The 24,949-nt window shown below is 32.9% G+C and overlaps 1 protein-coding gene across 2 annotated transcripts; it reads right to left on the bottom strand.

Moving 5' to 3' along the window:
• Positions 1-52: 52 nt before the first annotated feature.
• Positions 53-5,065, bottom strand: LOC143536383 (agamous-like MADS-box protein FUL-L). 2 transcript variants are annotated; one of them, XM_077030387.1, is made up of 8 exons: positions 4,819-5,065; positions 1,065-1,143; positions 895-959; positions 732-831; positions 604-645; positions 475-516; positions 321-409; positions 53-247 (listed from the first exon to the last, which is right to left on the bottom strand). In XM_077030387.1, exons 1-8 carry the CDS (start codon positions 5,001-5,003, stop codon positions 142-144), a joined length of 708 nt encoding a protein of 235 aa, XP_076886502.1. In that variant the 5' UTR covers positions 5,004-5,065; the 3' UTR covers positions 53-141. The 2 variants fall into 2 exon arrangements, with proteins under 2 accessions (XP_076886502.1, XP_076886503.1); XM_077030388.1 differs by lacking the exon at positions 475-516.
• Positions 5,066-24,949: the final 19,884 nt, after the last annotated feature.

Raw genomic sequence — 24,949 nt, 5'->3', positions numbered from 1 at the left:
AAATTTGGCAGTGTTTAAACATATCATATAGTGGAACCGATAATGTTTGATGTATTTATGTATCAGCAACCAACATATTAATTGTCCAAACCCAAACTTCACCACTTTAAAAACACACTCAATTTGACTGCCTTTTAGATCTTATTGGTTAATGTGGCGGATCATCCATAGCGGCATCACAGTGGTGGATACCGCATGAGTTTGAGCTAATTCCTCCTCTCTCATAGCTGCTCCGATGATCGGCCCACTGCAAGATGTCGAAACTGATTAAAAACTACTATTCCACATGTGCAGAAAAAAGAGAATATGAGTATATGTACCTGCTGGTTCCAAAAGAAGGAACAGATTGTGGCTGAGGTAACTCTAACCTTGAATTTTGTTGCTCACTGTTTTTCTCATTCTCTTTCAACTGTGCCAAGTTCAAACAATTAGAAAATAAATTATCTTAATTAGCCTGTAGACTATATCTAGTACCTTTTTGGAGAGTGAGTTGTTTCGTTCTTGCAGCGTCCTCTCCTGTCGTCAAACATGGTATATATTTTAAATAAGTTGCATGTCTTATTATAAACACATCTTTTAAGATGTTTGGCAGCAATAAGTTACCTTTTTATGAAGCTCGGAGATGGACTCATGCATGACTTGGTTCTGCACAAATAAAGTACGACGATGAACAATTATATGATTGCTTATATACCAGAAAGCTTAAGATAAGTAACTTAATTTTTAGTTACCTTCTTTGTTCGTATACGCTTAAGAGCTGTCTCGAGTTGGTGCTCCACATTTTGAAGATCTCTAAGGTTTAATTGGTCTAGTTCTTCCCCAGCATAGTGCCTAAATCATATTTGACAACTTATCATTTGAGAATTACTACTGAAGACATTTTACAGCGACTACCTTATGTTTTTCTCAAGAACTTCTATCTTTGCCTTGAGCTTTGAAGATTCAAGAGTCCAGCTTGCCTGTACATATTTTGTTGGATATGAAATAAATGGATGGTCTATTTATGATTCACAGTATATATATAAAAACTTATAGCAGAAGTGATGTGTTTATATATACTATACCTGTGTTTCGGTTTCAGGAGCAGTAAGCAATTTCTCTGCATAAGAATACCTTTCATACCTCTCAAGAATTGACTCCATGCTGCATGTTTCAACTAAACAACAGTAAGAAAGATCTGTATGCAACTCTATGTAAGATAATCCTTTTACTAAACTTTAGAGCTCCTAAAATGACATTGATGACACTAAAATCACCAACACCTAATGCGTCAATCTAGGGAATCACATTATATATCAAGTGAATCACATTATATTTTGTGTTTTTTTTATCATCCCCTACTTTAGTATGGTGATATGTATTGTTGATGACAAAATAGAACAATGACAATCATTTCTTGTTTGCTTTTTTTACATAAAACTGTAGGGATGGATTTAAATATACTACAAGTTTCACCAAACAAATATCTTTATGAATGAATGTAATTAAAAAAAAACTATCTAAATTTCAATAGAAATATATAATTTTATTTGAACGGCCAAACAAATTTTATAAACTGAAATATTTAATTGGTATGAAAAAAATACGGTAATTGAAGATTACATTAACAATGAAATTATAAATATATATCCTCTTAAATGTTTTTATTATAACTAAGTATTCCTTATACTTTATAAATTAAAGTATTAAACAATTTTCATCAATCTAGCCAATTATATAAAGTTTTATTAAAATAAATTTAGTTACATATAACAACATTAACCATCATATGATTCTTGCTTAAGCAAAATGAAGTTTCTTAAGACTCAATTTTCAAAAGATAATATAAGATATATTACATGAAACATTTAATGCCACGGGGACGAATTTTTCGTTTGAATTGCAATTATGATTGACACCAACTGATTTTGAGATTTTAATTAAAGATTTTGGAGGAAAATTATGAATACATAACATCTTTTAATAAATAACATAATGCATTATTTAAAATTATGCTTTGAACTCTTATAACTATGAATTGCAATAGGATAGGTATATCGGTCATTTTAGTCTCATATCGTTTGTAACACCGTGTTTTATATATCTAGGGTACCCAATTACTCATTACCCGTCATATATGAGGAATATACGTTAGTTTGTTAAAAATGCATTGGTATTCCAAAGTAATTTTTTACTATTTTTATTTTTATATAAGTTTATTATCCAAGAAAAGTTAGAAATATAAAACCTAGAAAGTGAGTAGATTAGTTGATTACTATATTATATAAGGACAAATTTAAAAAATAAATATTTACAGGTATGATTTAAATAAACGGGTTTGGATATTTCGAGCAATCAGGTCAGACACTACCTAATAGTAATACCACACATGTCTTCAAAGGTTCTTACTTAATTTTAAGTAAATTTTCAACCCTTAAGTGTATAATTCTAACAAGTTTGCTTAATTGTTGCGGCACATTTTTCCCAACACGAGTTTATGCCATACATATTTTAGCTAAATGTATGAATATGTTTAAAGAATGTACAGAATTGATTGATATTCATGTATAATAGTTTCTTATATCAAAGCAATTCAAACTCAAAATAACCAACCATATCAGTTGTATATTATTACAAGGAATATTAATGAAAGGTTATTATGCATATGTTTCCACAAAAGATTTAAACTTAATTTTCAAAATTTAGCTTTTTTTTATGAAATAACATATAAAAAAACTGCATTTTTTTAACAGCCAGCAAAAATTGAATGAGTGACAGAACTCTGTCTTCAATTTTATAAAAAAGAATCTATGAAATATAAGTACTTAAGTGTTGGTATAATCTTGTGTAAGTTTGTGAAAAGTGACCGATTAGACTAACATCAAGTACATAGTGTGTTTCAAAAGCTAGTTAATTTAGAGCAAAAACCAAAACATACAATCATGTACCAAATACAAATAAATGTTTATGTGCGTGATCTTTTACGTTGTTTTTTTTTATATACTTTCTATATTACTACTTTTACCAAAGTCTTTTATAGAACTAAAACTAATTTTCACTTGATAAACCCCTATCTCACTATCTGGAGACATCTCTAAGATGAACTGGTATGCTGTGGGAAACCTGATATAAATTATGTATGATCAAATTCTTAAACACAACTTTCTTCTATGCAATATGGCACTTCACTTTCTCACTCATGACAATAACTTGGAAGTCGGAACATGTTTATATTCTATAGAAAGTTTGATCAACTGACTATATATGTGCCATAATTAAGCATAAGAAATAAACAAGGATGTTGATCAAGTAAGATTCATATGAACTGTAAAAGACTACATATGACAATCCTTAAAACAACAAAGTGAGTAACATGTTGAAAAATCTTTTTCTATAATTCCACTTGACAGTGGCGGACCCAGGATTTTTTGCCAATGGGGTCCCATATTTTCGGTGTTCAAATTTTTCGGGTCGGTCGTTGTTCAGGTCGGGTCGAGGCGAAGAACATAATAAAAAACAATATCATAATAAAACTTTATTTTCAATCATCACTACCTGAACGGGTCAAAATGGGTCGGGTTGACACATAAACACTTTGTTTTCCCTTTCTTAAACATTTTTGAGATAGAACCTAGATCCACCCTTTCATAAGCATGTGTTGAAAACCATTAACTTAAACTAGTGATAAATAAAACTGATATTTTAAAGTGTTTGAATGTTTCTAAAGAAAACCATGCATAAAGTTGAAAACAATGATATGTATTTTAGAGGTGTTTGAATGTTTCCAAAGTTATCATTGCAACATTAGCAATCAAATGATTGATTAACACTAAAAATTAACACAAAAAACCAAAAACTGAGCCTAATAAGACTTGAACCCATGACCTTTCAAAGATAAAACAAGGGACTTTCCACCAGACCACATCAACATTAATAGTATGGGTTCCAAGTATTAAATCTTATGGGGTCCTCAAAAAATTTAATATACCGCTTCTAATAAATTTTTAAAAAACATTGGTGTCCGGGACCCCGATCCACACTATGTGGGTCCGCCCCTGCCACTTGATAATAAATAAGTTTTCAACTAACATTTTCTTGTTGCATCAAAAGGGGGTTTTACTATGCTTTGATTTGTTCATGTTTGAATGCAATAAGCTAGACAGTTACAGCTAGTCTAAGACACAACCTTTATGTACCAACAAATTAAACTAAAGCTGATCATGTTTCCAAAACCTTCAACTCATCAGTTTGAAGAAATTTTAGTACGATAATGTTTTAAGGCTGTCATATGTAAGTAGCAATTAAGTGGTATATCACACAGCTCAAGAAAAATTTCAAGTTCCAACATCACAGCTAATTATCAAATTAACTTTTTCTAAAACCATTTTTTTAATAAATAAAACAGTACGTACACTACCCAGAAAATAAAGTTAACAATATCCATCCAAAGTTAAAGGGAGTAATTAATCACTTATAGTAATATATATTATACTATATTATTTTGTGTGGTTTGCATAGATGTTTCTGAATTTGGATACATGCAGAAAGGAGAAGCGACTAAAGGATTTATGTCACAATAACAAAATAAATAATTTAACCCCAAGAAACAACACAAAATATTATTTTAGATTTAGGGTTTTCAGTCCAAAAGTTAATAAAGTAAAACCAAAAAAGAAGAACCTGAAACCTTGAACATAAATAAATAAATAATATTAAAATAAATCATAAAACAGATTTGAGGTAAATAAAAGCCTGATCTTGATGTTGGTTTGCATGTATTTTAAGCTAAACATTTAAAACAACAGACATAAAATTAGAAGAAGAAGACAATTAGTTGACCTGGAGTGAGTTGAGTACTCAAACAGTTTGCCTTTAGTAGAAAAAACGATGAGAGCCACATCAGCATCACACAAGACAGAGATCTCATGAGCTTTCTTCAGCAAACCTGTTCTTCGCTTGGAGAATGTTACCTGTCGGCTAATCTTGTTCTCGATCCGCTTCAGCTGCACCCGTCCTCGACCCATCTCACTGCTTACACAAACCCTAAAAACAATTGGCTTTTAAAGTGCAAAGAATAAAAGTAAAAGCAAATCTAAGAAGATCTAAGAAGATAACGATTAAGAGTAAGACACAGGAGAATGTTTTTTCCTAGGTTTATTTCTATTTTGGTGTATGCATTATGTGTATTATCATCTATAACTTACCATAATAATATCTTTTCTTACCATATATATGTAAGCAACGGAAAAGTATATTTATATATTGTTTTACACTTCACTTTTCAAATAGCCTCAAAATTTACTAAATGAGTAAATTCTACTCGAAATCTTAAATGTGGTAATTATTTTGATAAAGGGTTGGAAAGAAGACAACTGTAAAAGATATATAATAAATTAATAATATATAGATGATAATTAAATCATGTTGAATATTAAATCAGGAGCTTTTAGCAGACCGATTTGAAACAACATTTCGGGAATACTTTGAATATTAAAATATGTTGGAATATGATTTTAAAGGTGTAAAAAATGGAGGGGTGTGAAGAATAATAAGAAAAGGAGAGGATGGGAAAGAAGAATAGTTGCATTGAAAACGTTAAAACCGGTGTTGTTTAAGGTAGATGTGTTGTCAAGTTCTTATTGGTTGGTTTCTTATCTTTTGTATTGCTTTGGGACACACTTTTTGGTAACTAGGAATTAGATTTATCAGTTTTTAAATAGATGTACGGATACTATATTTATTAAGAAAGTAGACGGGAAATTTTTTTAAATGGTTTACTCTTTCTTATATTTTGATATTAAAAAATAAAGTGAGCTGATAGTATGGTTTTTCAGGAACGTCCAAGGCAAATTTTAAATGGTTTACTCTTTTCCAACGCTTTGTTTTTAGTAGAATTGGTTTTGCTATTCAAAAGGGGGTTGCGGCGCAGCTTGTTGCCCGTTTGCCTGCCACTTTATTGTAATCGTTTTGATTTTAATGATAAATGAGCGTGTTATCTTTTAAAAAAAAAAAGAAAAAAAAGCCCAACTAACATAACATAGTCTAAAAAGAATAAATAATTTGAATACGTAACGCGTAATTATGTTGTTTGTTTTATTATAAACATATAAGTATTTTCATATGTTTTTCTAATGCAATGCAAGCACTTAATGTATAATACAAATATCAAATTTATAAACAATTAATTCAATCATGTATGGTGTTGCTTTTAAAATAATTGTACGTGGAGATTCAAGTCTCAACTGCATGTGCTTGGGGCTCGTTTTATAAAAAGCTCACATGTAGGTGAGGTCATTCTAGTTTGTTCCTACTTAAAACAAATCGATTATGGGTATTTGGAAGTGCCCACACACCAGCTAAACCTTCCACATCTGCACCCTCACGCCCTCTCATAGTCAAGACCGGCTTAACGAATGTGAAAGCCTAAATCAAAACAAGATTTTGGGGCCTTTTCAAGACAATTATTAAGAAAAAAAATTGCTTATTAAAAGAATTGAACTCAACATATATTTTAGTAGCAACCAAGCCTATCACAACACTAATACATTACTTTGAGTTTACTTTACCCATTATAAAATATCTATATATAATGTTCTTTTAGACTTGGGGGCCTTAATTAATTTGGGGCCTAAAACCCTAACTTGTTTTCGCTGTCCCACGAGCCAACCTTGCTCATAGTCTTCATAAGGTCATCTATTGTAGGAGACATGAAATGTGAGTGTCACGTATGTGATACATAAACAGTTGGACTTTCACATTTCACACCCAGTTGCATATAATGCGATGGGAGTGAAATGTTAAATGTCGTTGTGAAGTGAGGCGAAGTGAAATAATTTGGTTTGTGTACATTATAGGTTAATAGTTGAAAAAATTAAACAAAGTGCCACAACAACTGCTAAACTGTTAACACACGTGCCCTTCGGGGCTCAACGCCATCTCATAGTCTCCGTAAGGTGTGTGATGGGACTCCCACAAAACAAGAAAGCCTACATGTTATTGAGAAACGCCTCAAGAAGACATTCTTGTACCAAAAAAAGAAGTGTCGCAAAAATTGCTTTAGCGATCCCAAGCCTTCATCTATCTTGGGTATTGAGTCCTTTGCCCATCATATGCATGCCATATACACATCACATGCCGTCTTTTCATTGCTTGTTACATATCTTAAAACGAAATTTGTTTTGTACCAGATAAGCGTCCTATATATGTATGTGTGTAAAATGATTTGGAGAATTATAAAAACATTGATTTTAGTGCCCTGATTAGTTGAGTTTTAAAAGTAAAAGGGTGATTAATTTGATAAGGTTGTATTTTATTAATATTCTTCTATTTCATAACTTTTAAACGGCACAAAAATGTATATTTGTTATCTTTATAAATGGTTTTACATAATCGATTAAACTTAGTTCACATGCTAATCAACTTCATAGTGGAACTAAAAAAAATAATAATAATACAATTAGCATCAAAGTCAAAATAAGCAAAACTTGTAATTAGCTTCAAAGTGAAAGTAGCTAATTAAAATATGTAATTAACTTCCATGTGAAAGTATTTAGCTTCAAAGTAAAGGTAACTAAAACATACAAGTTGCTAATTCAAACTGCATTTCAACTCACAACTCAGAAAAGCAGAACATGCATTACGGTTAGCTTCAACGTGAAAGTTACTAAACATACTAAAAAACTCATTTTTATCTTAATTCTAACGATTAAATCTGTTGGTTTTGTATTAAAGGTACGGCTTTAAGTTGAATGCGTTAGGCGTTTATTTAGATGTTGCAATGGTTTTGTGCACTAGTATTCTACGCATTAAGTGTAGCATGTTTACTAGTCCTTGGATATTGCCTCGTGTACCTTGCATCATCGAATGCTTGAACCTTTGTATATGACGTTTGTAGAAAGACTTCATAACAAAGTAAAGCATAAACTCTTTTAGCGATTTTGTAAATCTAAGAACTTATGGAGTAATAAAACCCATTAATGTCCACAAACATGTCTAGTCGCTGACATGTTACCAACACCCGCAAAGCTATTCTCAAGCAATGATTTCTACGTTTCGTCCCACAAACATTAATACAATTTCCACATCACCAACTTGTACGTCAAAAACATTAAAAAGAACGCCCAACCCACCTCTAAATCGGTCTGCAACCACCCATAGCTAAGAACACCACCATAAAAAAACCACCTATGGATGTGGCAACATTTACACAATGCATCGAAGATAATAGTATGTAGTGAGAAACGGAAAGAGAAATAGTTAAGAAAATTGTGTACCAGGTGTTATCTCGTTTTTCTAGTTGAAATACAGATTTTGATTTGAACATTACTCTTGACATCATATGTAAATTAATTATATAACGAACATGAGCCGTTTGGTCAAGTTTATAGAAAAGTTTTTAGTGTGGAGGGTGGCCTTTTATCCAGTGGGAGACCAAGAAAAAAATTTCATGGGTCGAAAGAGGGTCATTGTTAAAATTTCCTGGGGATCGGACGGGATTTTAAAATATATATATACCTCTAAAAAATTTATTTTACTGGGTATGACCGACCCCTACTCTTATAGTGTAGGTCTGCCAACGCTTTTGTCGATAGGTGTACTCGGGTGGTCGTTCGTATTTCAAAACGATAAATAAATAATATAAAAACTTATATGAATTAGTTAATTTTCAATTACAACAAAGCTTGGGTTATCCAGTGGAGACCCAAGTTCGATCTCCACTTGTGTCACTTTAGGTGGATATTGTCACTGAAGGATTTGAGTTAAGCCTTGCGATGTTTGCCAGTTCGGATCCCGAGCTCACCCGGGTTTCGTTCAACCGTGTGTTATGTCAGAGAGTTCTGCTCTTGTGACGACACAATAACTGTCAAGTAGCAGTCGGCGGTATGGTTTCTCCAGGAGAATGTCCAAGCAAAAACTCTGAAGCCAGCGTAAACCCAATTAAAGAAAACATAGTTTGGCCAGAGTAAAACAATGGGACTCTTCAATTTAGATAGTATAGTGACCTAAAAGATCCCCATTCTAAAAAAACACGTATTAGAGACATGATTTTGTATTTCTCAAAATAGCGAAATGCATGATTTGTTTTTTGAAAATCAGAAATAGTTGGTGAGTTGGTGTTTAAATGTGAGGAAAGTTTCAGAATGATCATAATTATCCCGTCTTTTTAGAGATGGTACAAGGATAAATAAGTCATTTTAGGCTGTTTAACCTTAGTTGATGTGATTGTGATGGAATTTGACGTTGATTCTTTTCAACATGTAGAAATAAGTTGATTTCTTTCTTTGTGAGGAAATATTTTTATATCTAAATATCTTTACTTAGACCATTTTTTAATAAATATCAAGCAAATTTCCGTAATGCAAAATTCGTAGTAGATGGCACATGGTACGGGGTGAAGGAGAAACTCCTCTGGTTCAGATTAGTCTTGACAGGTGCGTTAGTGACGCTTTGTCTCTAACAAGCCACGAGCAAGATGTAACTACAGGATAACCCATTAAAGGATATACGGGCTTGAATTTAGTGGACACTCCGACTCAAGTTAAGCCGAGGCTTCCATGACAGAACACAAGTGCATATGCATATATGCAAGTATCAAGTAGTAGTGGTAGTATGTTACATCATGATTACAAAAAAATTGATCTATTGCAACCTTTATTTTACAAAAACGACCTAATGCAACATCTTTGTTACCTATTGAAGCTTTTTTTCCAAGAGTTACATCTTGAAAATGTTGGAGTTTAAAAAAACTTTTGCATTACGTACGTAACAAAAGGTTACGTCTAAAACAAATTCAACAAATGTAACTGTCTTAGTAAAATAAATGTTGTATTACGCTGATTTTTTTCCCTACCTCTTAAGCATCCATACCTATATATATAGTTGTCTTCGTAGTATGTGAAGAGATTTTGAGCTACAATAGGGTAGTGGGGAGATCAACGAGCCACCACTAATGTGAGTAAATGCCCCCATTAATGTGAGTTGCTTTCTCACTATGAGGATGATTTAGTTGGCAAGTGGGTTGGCCGGCTAATATGGAGTTGGCCACTTCGGGTTCAAACATGTTGGATCGGGTCTACAAGTTCTAGTCCGGGATGGTATGAAGCTAATCATTTTATCCTAGACTCATTGTTTGTTGTCGTTGGTAAATAATCATTTACAAGCTGTTTATTTTAAGCAAAGTTGCAAAAATATAAGTATTAGTCACAAAGTGTTAAAATGGAATAACAGAAAAAGCTATTGTATTTCTTGTATCAGTTTTTGTTATTTTACAAAGAGAATTACTACAAAATAAATAGATGAAAAAGTTGACTTTAAACAAGGAAAGGCAAATAATCATAAAAGGAATGGCGAATCCCTTTGATTTGTCTCCAACGGTACATATTGATGTCATTTTGCTGTTATGATCTTCACAAATAAGAGAAAGATGCCAAAATTGATCCTTTGATATTTTATTATTTTTCTAACACAAAGGGTATATTGTTTACACATCAGAACGATTGATGGTGTTGTACAAAGCATTAGGTGTGAACTAGACATCCGAAGAGTGTGCGCTGCTCGTATAGTTTTTGCTCAAACCATTGATCGACTTTCAACATTCTTGTCGAAAACTATTTCAGCAACTCCATCATTGGCACTACGGTTAGGCTACGAATCACACAATTGTGAAGGTAATCATTGTTGTGTTGTGTTTATTGAGAAGTAAAATAATAAAGGAAAATTCTTAAAATGACCAAATTATAATCGGAGATTCCATTTTTATCTCTTTAATAAAAGTTTACAGTAATGTCCCCTTCAAGCACATCTTTGACGACGCGTTAGGCATTAACTCGTCTTTCACGACCTATTAACATCCAACGTGCGTCTTTCACGGCATGTTAGCCTCTAATACATCTTTCACGACATGTTAGCCCTATTAATTGTTTTTTTTTAAAATTACATTATTATAATTAATTTAATACATATCTGTCATTTCTTTTATAACTTGTAATATATAAATTTATATATAATTTTAAATATGTCGTTGAGACGTGTTTATTTTTCTACATGTCATAAATTTTATTTTACTGGCGAGTGTCAAATTGATATTAAAATGTTCAATAAATGTTTAATAAAATTTGACCAGTCTCGTTTTAAGTAAAATTTATGCCAACACGTAGATAAAAATAAGTAAGTCTTAACGGTATATTTGGAACTTTATAAAACTTTATGCATTACAAGTTATAAAAGAAATGACAAATATGTATTAATTAATTATAATAATGTAATATTAAAAAAACAATTAATAAGGTTAACATGCCGTGAAAGACGCGCGTTGGAGGCTAACAGGTCGTGAAAGACGCGTTAAGGCCTAATACGTTGTCAAAGACGTGTTTGTAAAGGATATTTCTGGAAACTTTTATTTAAAAAGATAAAAATAGAATTTCTTATTATAATTGGGCCTTTTAGGGAATTTTCTCAAATAATAAATATAAACTCTTGACGGGTGTCAAATCGTGAATATTCTCTTTTCAATTCAACTAATGAAAGACATAATGCAATTATTGTATACAATACTTGGTATATTGCATGTCTAAAGGCTACATGGATTAAATCCCAGATATACCACAACTTTTTTCAACAAATATCGGTGACCAATTAACCAATTAACCATTGTTTATAATATTCGTGCTTGGAATCATATGCTCCATTAATATCAATATGATTTCTTCTATCCGCATTAAGTATATATAAAAAGCATATATTTTATTATATAGGATCAGAAAGATCATATGATACTGAATCAAAGAATGCTGTGACAATGGGCATAGTTGTATACTATAGGGTGGGTTAAACTTTAAAGTAGGCCTAAAGAATAACATTCTAAAACTACGTGGGAACCAAATCATTGGTAGTTGCACATAGTATATAGGAATAAACACCATTATGCAATGTATTGAAGCATCGGTATGTACCAAGTGCCAAAGTACCATCACTGTCTTGTTTTTAATAAAGAGACATGATGTATAGATTTTCGATTTCATACACCGTTAGTTTCTCACACCATGAAAATTGCTTAAATCTCTTTTTTCTTCTCATGTGATAAATCTTGATCTATAGGAACTCCATTAACTTTTGAACCGACTCCACAGTTCCATCGATAGTTAATTTGACCTACATAAAAATCACCAACCAAACCATCGATCCTTGCAAAGCTAACATTAATTAGTAGATTGATGATCAATTGAGGTTTCCAAGTAAAGTCCACATAATCCACAACGTTATACCCCTTGAAACAAGCGCCATTCTCGTTGAAATTTTGTTTTAAATCGCCCTTCAAATGAAGAAGTTAACTTTGATAGGAATCCATTTGTGCCAAAAACTGAAATCGCTCTCTTGAGCTTTTTATCTTAAGAGAATTTCAACATGAATGTCGTTTGTTCCCATCTTAAAAGTTACTTGTTTTCTGAATTAATTACCATTGAAAAAGTAATACTTTTATAAAAATAAAATAAAAAGAAGGAGAAAGAAAAAAGATTGATAAGTTAATACTTTCATAAAAATAAAAATAAAAAGAAGAAAGAAAAAAGATTGATTTCTTGATTACCATTCTTCCATAGCCATTGGTTAATGGCCGGCTTAACTTTTTAAAAAGGAAAATTGGAAATAAATAATCTCATCTTTTGTGTATTGGCCGATTATAATTCCATCTTTAAAAATCACTAGCAATGGTCCCACCTTTTAACTATTTTTGTCTCACTGGTTCTCCGTTAAAAAATACTTAACGTTGTTATGTTTTTCCCTAGTTTCAAACCAATGTTTTAGGGCTTTTGATCGGAAAAACGATACGAGTCGACCGATGTAAAACTTATCTCGAAATGGTGATCCAAACGACGAAAGAATGTTTCAATTCGGGTGCTTGAATTTCCAATTTACAAAAATCAAGCCATTTGAATCACCGTTTCGAAATAAGTTTTACATCAGTCGACTCATATCGTTCTTCCGATCAAAAGCCCTAAAAAATCGGTTTGAAACTAGGGAAAAAACATAACGACGTTAAGTATTTTTTAACGGAGGACCAGTGAGATAAAAATAGTTAAAAGGTGGGACTATTGCTAGTGATTTTAAAAAGTAAAATTATTATCGGCCAATACATCAAAGTTTAGATTATTTATTTTCAATTTTCCTTTTAAAAAAGATATAAGAAACTTTAGAAATACAACAGATCATTTGCTATTATATATCAATATTATTTTTCTTCAAATAATCAATTTTGATGTTGATAGAAAAATAGAAAAAAAGGAAAATGGTGGCATCCTCATCCTCTGCGCTATGGATGCTGATTCGGTGGAAAGTTGCACACCCTATCTCTTGATAGAGTTGACATGCCTTTTGAACATTAATATTTGTAGCGTAACGATAATTAATTAATTAATTAATTAATTGTAATTTCTATATAACTGTATGCACGTTAAATCAAACATTATAAATATTTATAAAAAGTTATGTCTTAATAGGAGCATTCTCATCCAACCCCTCATACTATGTGATGAGTGTTTTTATAATTTAGAGAGTAATTTACGGTGTTGTGAGTGAAAAGTTTTTATATTTTAAAAAAAATAGTGATTTTTCTGTATATTTGAAAAGTTACTGTTCATCCCCTATAATTTTTTAATATATTTTGAAAGTGGTTGTAAGTGAAGGAAAGAGAAAAGGTAACGATAAAAGGTATAAAAAGTATTATTTAATTGAAATAGATAGAGAAAATAAAGTGAGTTTTAGTGTAATTTTTGGTTTGAAGATAGGGAGTGGGATGAGAATGCTCTAAGTTACATGTAAAATCATTTTACTAAAAATATTTCTACCTGATAGAAAATGCACGTTAAAATATACTGTAGTTGTCTATTAAGACTATCTACAACGTTACAATTCATCATTTTCATATGTAGGCCTAGTTAGTTAGCGTGTCACATAAGCTTTTTATATCCCAAATACTACTATTGATGTGTGGGTGAAATATTGTGTGTTAAGTAAGTTATATCGTGTATTTTGTGTGTTTTTATGTTTTGGACATGATTACTTTGAGCGGTTTTACGTTTATAGGTGAGCGGGGCTTAAAGGAGCTAAATTGGAGCAGATGAGATGGAATGGAAATGAAGACTTTCTTTCATGGAATGATAGAGAATTTGAAGACAAAGACGTGGCAGAAAACGGTGAGTAAAACGGATCTATAACGAAGAAGTTATGGGCAAAACAATGCAGGGGGCAGTCACCGTAAAGCAGAGCCTGATGACCATAGGCTATGGTCTCTCACTGTAGCTTACGGTGGGGAGACCGTAGGCTACGGTCACCTGGGCGGAAAAAGACGATTTTTTGGTATTTTCTTCCATATTTAAGCCTGGTTCAACCCTAGGACGGCTATGCTTCATACCCTAACATATTTGGGCGATTTTGGGGCCATTCTTCACCATTCTAACACCTCTCAATCATCATAATCATCCATGGTTTCATCCTTCAAATCCATAAGCAAGCTAATCATGATGAAGAGGCAAGGCTAAACCACTCGTGACCGCTTCAGATGTAGGGTTTGCATATAAACTGATTATTTTTATGAATATTACATGTATTGGGATTTAGTTTTGATTAATCTTTTGGTTGATTGAATCTACTTGTTTATTGGACCCAATTAACAGTTGTTTTTCTGACTTTCGTTTATCATTAGTTATTTGGTTTGAGTTCATCAACATTTAGGATTAAGTTCTTATCGTCATTGAACCGTTTGCCATTAATCATTGATGGATGCTCAGTTTTGTATTAATGAACTGGTAATTAGATAGACCGTGTTCAGTTGTGTCAATTCTTCGGATTAAGTTCTGTGAATCATCATAACCAAACTATTGTTTCTAGTAATCATTTATCTATTCTAATAAATGAATCATGTCTATGTGATTTCCCAATTGGTATAAATTATCATCTATCAGTTTATTGCATTACCTGAACCTGAAGTATGTCACTGTTTTCTCTAACTATTTTACAAACAAATCAATATTCAAACTGCTTGACATCGTTTATCCACCCTAGTATAATTAATTAAAAACCATTAAACTTGATTAACACTTTTCACTGATTCCCTGTGGATTCCATTGAGTATCTAGTAAAAACATTTTCTGGTTCTGATTCCATTGTAAATCTTTTTCGGGACAAAAAAGGATAAGTGTGGGAATGTGATGTGTGGGTGAAATAATGTGTGTTAAGTAAGTTGTATCGTTTATTTTATAAGTTTATATGTCTTGGACACGATTACTTTGAGTGGTTTTACGTTTACAGGTGAGCGGAGCTTAAAGGAGCTGAATTGGCGCATATGAGATGAAGTGGAAATGGAGATTTTATTGCATGGAATGATAGATAATTTGAAGACGAAGACGTGGCCGAAAACAGTGCGTAAAACGGAGCTATAACGAAGAAGTTATGGGCAAAACAAGGCGAGGGGGCAGTCACCGTAAGGCAGTGAGCTTGGACCGTAGTGTGACATTCGTCAATTTCGGGTGTTGTTTGTATTCGTTTTTGTATTTGTTTATTATGTAAACCGACCCGATTTGTAAACCGAAGCTTATGTTATAATCAAAATGATGGATTTATGTTACAATATTGTTGGGTCTTGAAAACATCCTACCTTTATTTTTATTTTTATCTATTTATTATTATTATTTTTTATTATTTTTTTTGGTTGTTTTGTGTTTTTGTCTTGATCCATTTTGCAGAAAACTCTTGTGTCTCACACCCATATTTGACCACCAACATTACCCTATATATACACCACCTTTCCTCTTCATTTTCCCTTGCTACAACTCCAAAAAAAAAAAAACTCTCTCAAACATCAAAGATTCAAGGTTATCTTCTTAAGTGTTCTTGAAGGTTTTTAGTCTTTCATCTTAATTAGTTTATGTAGCCTTATTAATACTTGTTTATGGTTGTGCAACATATATATAAAATACACCCCTTGTTTACCTTTGGTAGTTACTTCTCCGATTCCGGTCGGTGAGGTTTCGGACATCATAAGGCAAGCCTTCATGGAGGACTTCGTGTCCTTGATATATATACATCTATATAACTTGTTCATACATATTAATTTTGCTTATTTTAGTTTGTTGGTCATGTTTACAAGTTCCATGGTTATAGGTTCTTAAGAGTCTATGCTTCGGTTTAACCGTAAATAGCTCTAAACCGTAAACCGAACTTTGTTACTAGTTTTGTTAAATAATTGTTTAAACATACTTATTGTTAGATCTAAGTTTTTAAAATCATTTTTACAAATTCTATGGTTATGGGTTTGTAGAATCTTACCTCGGTCTTAACCCGAAACACGATCCGAACCGAAAACCGAACTTTTGTTTAAAGACTTTATTGTTAACTTTTGATTGTAAAACTTAAAGTATTTTTTTTATTTGTACATTATTATACAAGTTCTTTAGTGTTTGGACATGTGAAAACCAAACCGATTCTTACTCGCTTAAGACACACAAGTGTGTTTTTTTTTTTTTGCCATCAAGACTTGTATATTTCTTTAAAAATAGTTACAAATTGATTTTTAAATATTTTCTTAAGTACTTGGAAATGTTGGATCCAACTTGATCTCATAACAAAGTTTGAACCGACAAAACCGAACACTCGCTTAACATGCGTTGTTAGTTCTAAAACAATGGAACTACATACTTGGTTAAGTCTTATTAAATTTTATTGAGTTATCTCATAACATTCAATATTTTGGAAAGTTGACTTTGGGTTTGACCAATTATCAAGACTCGAACCGACAACCCGAACACTCGATAAAAAAAACCGTTTTAGTATCTTTATTCCAAAGGGATTTGCATTCTTGCATTTTACCCACCTTATTACTTAACATAGGTTGAGTAAATATTAAGGTTAGATACTTTAACCCGGTTTCGAGCAAACTTGCATTTTTAAAGGGTTATTATTATAAATTCTTAAATGGTTACATTTTAAACCTTGAACTTTAATTATTTACATTTCTCAAAATTTATTTTGTTTAAAGACCTTCAAGACAACCTTTCTAAATTTAAGACTTCTTTTCTTTTTAGGCATTGTGTGTTAAACTCGTCGTTCCGACAAATCTCCAAATTATCATCTTTCAAGTTTACTACTTGAAGGTGAGTACTTCATACCCCATTTTCCATCTTTTATTTTAGGGGGACATTTCATACTTATTCAATAAAATGCTTTATATTTGAATCTTAAACCACAAACGTAGTCGTATACTTTACCTAAATAATTGCTCGATTTGGTGTTCTATGCTTATATGCCTATGTGTTTATCGCTTCTGGTTGGTGGAACTATAAAATCCTAGACTATTTGGCATCCCCTTATAGCAATGTGTCGTTAACGTAATGCAATTTATCCCCTTATAGCTAGGTGTCGCTAATGTGTTTAGCGATATCCATTTATCCAAATTACCACTTTTATTTATCGTTTCGTATGCAAGTTTTGTGGCTATCTTTATTATATACTAATATGATTAAACTTATGAATTGCTCATCAACCTTTGTGTTGACAAAACTTTATTTTATGAAATGTTGCAGGTTTGCATCTTGGTTGATTTATGATTGTGAAGAAAACGACATCAAAGACCTTAGGATATTAGTAAAATTAAACAATATCAAATTTGCCATATTTTGTGATATCTTGTTTATGGTTATTTTATGGATAATTGTTATGTGACATTTTCGATGTTGTGAAATGAAATGAGTTTATTAAATATTGTCACTTTAATTAGTGTCACGTGCTTATAGACAATCGTTACACATCGGCATGTTCCGCCTTTGGTCGGGGTGTGACACTTAGGCTACGGTCCCCAACGTAGCTTACGGTGGGGAGACCGTAGGATACGGTCGCCTGGGCGGAAAAACACGATTTTTTTGGTATTTTCTTCCATATTTAAGCCCGGTTCAACCCTAGAACGATTATCCTTCATACCCTAGCCCCCTTGGACGATTTTGGGGCCATTCTCCACCATCTTAACACCTCCCAATCACCATAATCATCCATGCCATCATCCATTCAAGAATCAAAGAGGCCATTCAAGATGCATATGCTTGACTAATCCGCTCGTGACCATCTCCGGGTGTAGGGTTAAGTTGTTCATTGGATTTGTGGTACTTTAAACCTTAACTTTTGGATTTTGTTTGTATGCTTGAAAATGTTCTTGTGTAATCAATGATATTTGAAGTTTATCAGTTAATGATTTTGGTCATCAACAATTAGGATTGAGTTCTTAGGTTGTGTTTGTTTTTGATTAAAACATCTGCAGGAGGGGTGATGTCTGCAGGCGCGCAGACATCACCCATGAAGACTGTTTGTTTTTTTTTAAGATAAGATCTGAAATCAGCTTCTTTTATCCTAAAAAAGAAGCTAAAAATTATTGCTTCACACATCTTCACCCTACCTGCTCTCCTGCTGCCTCCTCTCCAACCATCCAAAAACAACAATAAGCATCTCATAAACTCCGGCCAGATATGATTCACCTCCGTCATCGCCTCCGGCAACTTCATCGTCGCAAAAATCCTCATCACCCCACCGGAAAACTCAGCACTAGCCTCCGGCACTTCAAACGCAATCTTCCCTTCAACAATTGACGAGTAGGAGCTAATATTATACGTCTTCACCGTCATCGATCCGTTGGAACCCTTGAACGCGATAAACGATTGAGCCCCCGCCATTCCGGTCCCGATGGGATTAATCGCCCATGCCACCCATCCATTTCGAATCCGGTGTACAACGGTGAGGAAAACGGGAGAAAGAGTAGGGTCGCCGGAAATACGCCGTTTGAGACGCCGGACACGTCGCCGTCACGGTTGGAGACGGAGGAGACGTCTTCTGGCGACGACGAAGACGTTTGTGGCGGTGGTGATTCGAATAGTAACAATGGAGTTTCTTCTACATCGTCTTCTGGAACTCCTTGTACTTCCCTTTCTTGGTGATATTAATGAATTAATAAATAATTTATTAATTAATGTGTTTGTATTTTCAGTTTATGCAGACAGTGTTAACTTATAAAAACAAACAGTCTTATTTTTTCAGCTTACAGAGCTTCAGACCACATCTTCAGCTGCAGACATAAAAACAGATGAAATCAGCTTACAGACATTTTATGTCTGCAAAAACAAACAGTACCTTAGTGTCATTGGCGTAGTTATCTTTAACCATAGAACTAATGTTTCATCATTACCTAAGATTTTCAATCAATTAGATTATTGTTTAGCCGTGTCAATCAATTGGATTAAGTTCTAATGATCAACATAGTCAAACATCTAGTCTCTTGATTTATTGATTCAAACAAAGGTTATAATTCAATAGGTTTAATAGTTAACCAATTTACTTCAAAACCTAAAACCTGGAGATTGGTTACCCTTTTTATAATTGTTTACAAATCAATTCATTAATGTTTTCGTTTAACAAATCTTTTAAATTGCTTGACATCGCCTGTTCGTTTAGTATAATTAGTTATTGAGAATTAAACTTGATTAGCACTTTCCACTGATTCCCTGTGGATTCGATACCTTACTTGCCCTAGCTAGTAATGGTAATTTTTATAAATGTTTTTGATTGACCTTTCGACATCGATCAACTATCCATCATTCTCACATGCAACTTATTTATAATATTTAATTATATTATCTATTATATATTGATTGTGAGAGGAAAAAAAAGACAAAAAGATAGCTGCACTTGGGGAAGAACATCGGCACTTAGATTATCCACAATGCTATGAACGTCCTTAAACGCCCTTAGGTGCAACATCATATTCTTACAATTCTTAAAGCCCTCATTTCATCTCCAACCTTACAAATATCCTTAACAATTTTAACTTTCACTTCATCACCTACACACCACATACAACATTTAAGTAAACATTTTCTTTTACTTAGCTGGGCTCACCTCAAATGCAAAAGGCAACAAAAACCAAGGCCCTTGTAGAAGGACTTGGTTGCTTCAAACAACTGAAGACATAATTCTTCAATGCTAAGAGCTCGTAAGAACAAGCAAGGACATGCATTTTAAGGCTGCATTGGAGATAGTCTTAGGGAAGTGCACTCCAACGTAGGAACATGTTATTTGTGGGAGGTGTAGTTGCTAGACAAGCTGTAAGTTAGGAACGTGCAAGAGTTTTTTCTTTGCGATGCAGAGAGTCTAACTAGTTGTATATATAGATCATGGAAAATTTATCAAATAATAATCAAATTTATCAAGTGTCTCGCTAAACTCAAACCATTTTTCTATATGACATAATTTTAAACACCGAAAACCATGATGTTCATATAACATATAAGAATTTAACAATGTTGTTTGATTGTCTTAATTGATGACGAATTGTCGGACTAAAGTAATTTGTTTAATCAGTGGCGTTTTATGACAAAATTAATACCCCTTTAGGATAAAGACTTTAATTTTGTATTTGATTTCTTAAACCTTTAATTTCAATTAAGAATCAATAGTGATTATATCAAAATAGAAGGCAAGAGGGCAACAAGTTGCGTCACCACCCTCTTTTTGAACTACAAAATCCAATATTTTAAAAAATGCATTGGCTAATCTTGGAGTCATAGCATTACTATGCATGACCTGATGAACTCGGCTAAGTAACTCCACAACTTTAGGCGCGAGAAAACCAAAAGTGTCAAAAGTAAAAGGAATAAATACATGTTTATTGTCAAGACATGCCTTCTTATGTTTAATATTGCAACGCATTATTCATGCAAAACTACAAACTAAATCTTGTTAAAACGCCATCACCACTCTGATGGGGCGGTTAGGAAAGTTTTCTCAAAGGGTTTTCTTTATGGGAAGTCAGGAGTACGATTCCTGGGCTGTGAGAGGAAATTTTGTCAAAAGTACCTTTTAAGGACGAATGTGTATTTGTTGTTAAAAAAAATCTTGTTAAAACAACTTAAAGAGAAATTTTGGACGAAATTATTGTAGATGAATCTTTGGTCCCCCCTACACAAATAAAAATATGTAAATTTGAACCGCTTTTAACAAACATGCACGTAGTGTCTTCTTTTCAAAACTGTTTTCTCGAATTGATTGTTGTTTAGCACATTAGATTGAGCATGCCTCTTAAAGAATGTATAAACTTTTTCGATACTACATAACAAGAAAAGTTCATTATTCAATTTGCCCTCTCTCTCTTGTTTTTCTCTTTTCTCATTCATAATTTTGGTTAAAAATGATTTTTTGGATATGCAAATATGGTCCCCTGCTAAAAGCCTTGTTCTTGAATGATTTAAGTATGTGAGTAATAGTTATTTAAGTGCAACAATAAAGTTTAAAAGCTGATTTTCAATGTATTTGTTATGGTCCCTAACTTACGACATATATTTAATAAAAGTAGCACTAATGAGGTGATATAAAGATATAGCCAATTAATGTATCACAAGTTCACAACTAATCACAAATTGATCCTATAAAATGATTTTTGATCAATTGATCCAAACATACATATATGTGTCATACACTTATATTGAAATGCATATAACACTCATTTTAAATTTGATTAAACGTGTATAAATATAAATAGTAAACCATAAAACCTTCTAAAGGGTGCCATAGTTGCAAGTACTCATTAGTAGTCATTTCTTTGTAAAAGAGTTATGAGTTTAAATCCATCTTCAATTTCTTGCCTTACACCCCTTGAAGGCCAAGCATGACTTACCCAACGCAAGATGTGTTTTACATGATCACATAAGAATGGAGTATGGACCATAAACTTTCTCTACATGTTTACGCAATTACGCCTCTTATTAACCTCTGCTTGTTTAACCACCAACTGCATTTCGGACTAAAAATAGACTCACTGTATATACTTATTTTACTATCGAATTACACATTTCTTTTTGAAAATATAATAATCGTAAAACAAGTGTATATGTGGTTAGTTATATAAATCATGTCCTGTTTTATGTTTGATTCAAATAAAACAAGTGAAACCGAATATTTCTTCCCAAGTGGGGTAAGTTTTGCTTTTTTACTTCCTTGCTTCGGTCATCGGGAACCCACAATCCCATTTCACATATGTACGCTATACCCATCCACGTTTCCATTGTGTCTCATTATGAAGACTGCATAGTCTACATAATATCCTGATGTAGCTCATTCAATATTCGTTCTTTCTTGTAAAAGCATTTCGATCAGCATCCATCCACCTAGGATGATCCACTTCGTTCAAGTACTTTACAAATATATCTTTATGTGTAATACAAAATATTAAGTTATACAAGTTATAATGTATGTAATAAAACTTACCACTTTCATTGGTGTTGACTTCTAGTAAAAATCTTCATGTTCAACTATGTGACAATAGTCTCTCTGGGCACCATGTTGTGTATTACACTAAGGGTATGTTTGGTTAAAGGTAATGGAATAAAGGGGGAATAGAATGAGAGAATGAATGAAATGGATAGGAGAACGAAATAGATTATTACCATTCATTTGTCTTGTTTGGTTAACCTATAGGAATGAAATCAATTATTAATTTTTATTGTTTGGTATCTAAAAAAATTGTAGAAATGAAATAGAAATAATAAAAACACTTATATCTCAAAATACTTTTTAACCAAAAAAAAAACATACAATGGCGACGGTGGTAGCTCCGGCGACGAAAATGGTGGTGACAGTGGATGGTGGCGGCGGCGGTGGTGTCAGCAGAGTTGGTGGTGTTGCCAATGATAGTGGTGGTAGTGGTTGTTAGGTGATAGTTTTGTTGAGAAAGTAGGATGAAGGAGGAATGGAATGAAAAAAAAAAGAAGGGGTGAGAAGGAATGGTTTTGATGGAATGAGATTCCATGTGTAATGGATGATTTCATTCCATTGAGCAACCAAACCCCACTTTTTTCATTCCAACGTAATGAATCATTTCATTCCTACTGTCATTCCTGCATACCAAACGCTACCTAATAGCTAGCCAAGTTTCTAGTGTCCAAATATAAGAGATAAAAGTGTTTCTTCTCTAAGATTGGGAGCACATTCACACTATATTCCCTAGGATTCATTTTCTTCTCTTTTTCTTCGATTGCTATAAGTAGAATGCTTCTAAATGCTTCAATCGTTTGGCAGCGTCATATTTTTTGTTAACATTTTCTAAGACTATTGTACAGGCAAATAAAAAAAAATAAAAATAAAAAACAAGTTTAACAGAAATATAACTCAAATAATTTAACCCAAATATATAAAAACTAACTAGCTGGATGCCCGCTTGATGCAGCGGGGTGCGCGTGCAACCCGGCATCGAACACATAATCAGTGTCGGTAGATGTGTCACCCGATACGGTGCGCACACAACCCAAAATTGGACGCATATATAAATCGTGTAAAGGCCGTACGCATGTAACCGAAGATTGAACACGCATAACTGATGCCTGAACGTGCATAACCGGCGGCGAAAATCAAGAAGCAAAGCTAAAATATATAGTAATTTCAAATAAATCATTTTTTAAACCAACTCATTTTGACCTGAATCCTGTTCCGACTTGACAACGTTATGACTTGACCTCTTTCGACTCGGCCCGACCCGAACCATGTTAACTCTGATTTTTGTATCGACCGGTTCTGACCCTTATTTGGTATTACACATGACCCGAGCTTGTCCGACCCGACTTGTTGCCGGTCGTAACTGGTAATCAAGTAACATGTTAATTTTTAAAATTTTTAAAAAATACAACAATACTATACTCAAATTAAAGAGAATAAAATGCTTGTGTTTATGGTATAATTTATTTAAAAAAATATTAACATGTGAAAAAAGTTACGGGGGTTGTTGGTTTTGAATAAGAGTTAAGCGTGTTACTATTTTTTAACAAAAGTGAGGGAAGCCGAGGAATTTTACCCATAAATTTTCAAAGTTATATGCATCATGATTTGAACATAAGGAAACAAATGTTGGACCCTTTAAAAGTTAAGAGGTCTTGTCATTTATATTATATATAGTATGGATATAGGGGGTGTTTGGGATTCTTTATTTTACCTCCTTATAACTTTTTATTAAATTAATAAGTTACAAAAGTGTAACTTATGAAACTTTTTCTCTCACAATATAAGCAATCTCAAACACCTTATTACTTTTCAAAAAGTTAATAAGTTATAAGTTGATGAAAATAAGCAATCCCAAACACCCCCATAGATTAGTTATTCATGAACAAAATGATTTATGCCCAAATTTATTATTTTGAGCCAATTTTTTTGGCCCAAAAACACAAATTGGTAAAACCAAAAAAACTAAACTGAACGGTTTTCAAAAATTAAAATCTAAAGTTCGGTTTTTTGTTTGATTTTTAGCCCAAAACCACCTAGACTGAACCATGCATACCCCTATGATTCACCCACCTTTCCAAAATCCACCAACTTGGTTAGCACATTTACAACTTGAGATGTCAACCCAATTGACATATTTAGATGAATGGGTTAAAAATGTCAATCTCGGGTCACACGGTTTGTCTCACGACAATGTGGTGTATCGAAACAGTGTTTGAGAGGAAGCAGCCAAACGTTCAGAACTTATTAAGCGAGATAAAAGCGTTAAGTTTTTTATGGGTTTGTCATCGATCAAAGTGGTCAAGTTTTAATTGGGAGAGGTGGCAAATGTTTAATTTAAAGATGTATTAAATGTGTAATTTGGGGTGGTTTTTATTGTAATTTGCCCAACTCAAGTCTCAGATCAATAATCAAGCACGAAGTAAACGACTAACTCTCATTTATATTAATCAGAAAATATAATTCAAAAAACTGATTACGAACTCTCAAACCTTAACTCGGTTTGACTTTTGATGAACTCTAACTTGGCTGCATCTATATGAACCCTAACTCGGTTACATCTTGGGTGCGCCTCTAAATGAACCCTAACTCGGTTTGACTCTTGATGAATCATAACTTGGTTGCATCTATATGAACCCTAACTCGGTTACATCTTGGGTGTGCCTCTAGATGA

The sequence above is a fragment of the Bidens hawaiensis genome, unplaced genomic scaffold, assembly GCF_021521415.1.
Source record: "Bidens hawaiensis isolate Kalapana, Puna unplaced genomic scaffold, B.hawaiensis_p1.1 tig00010796_1, whole genome shotgun sequence".
Taxonomy (NCBI): Eukaryota; Viridiplantae; Streptophyta; class Magnoliopsida; order Asterales; family Asteraceae; genus Bidens; species Bidens hawaiensis.
This window is presented reverse-complemented; position numbering and strand designations above follow the sequence as displayed.

Bases quoted from the DNA above. Each gene is read 5' to 3' on its own strand.
- LOC143536383 (XM_077030387.1), bottom strand. From the start codon at position 5,003: ATGGGTCGAGGACGGGTGCAGCTGAAGCGGATCGAGAACAAGATTAGC. The intron at 960-1,064 runs GTATAGTATATA...AAATATGTACAG, and splicing joins CTCCTGAAACCGAAACACAG to GCAAGCTGGACTCTTGAATC. The intron at 646-731 runs GTAACTAAAAAT...TTATTTGTGCAG, and splicing joins AGCGTATACGAACAAAGAAG to AACCAAGTCATGCATGAGTC.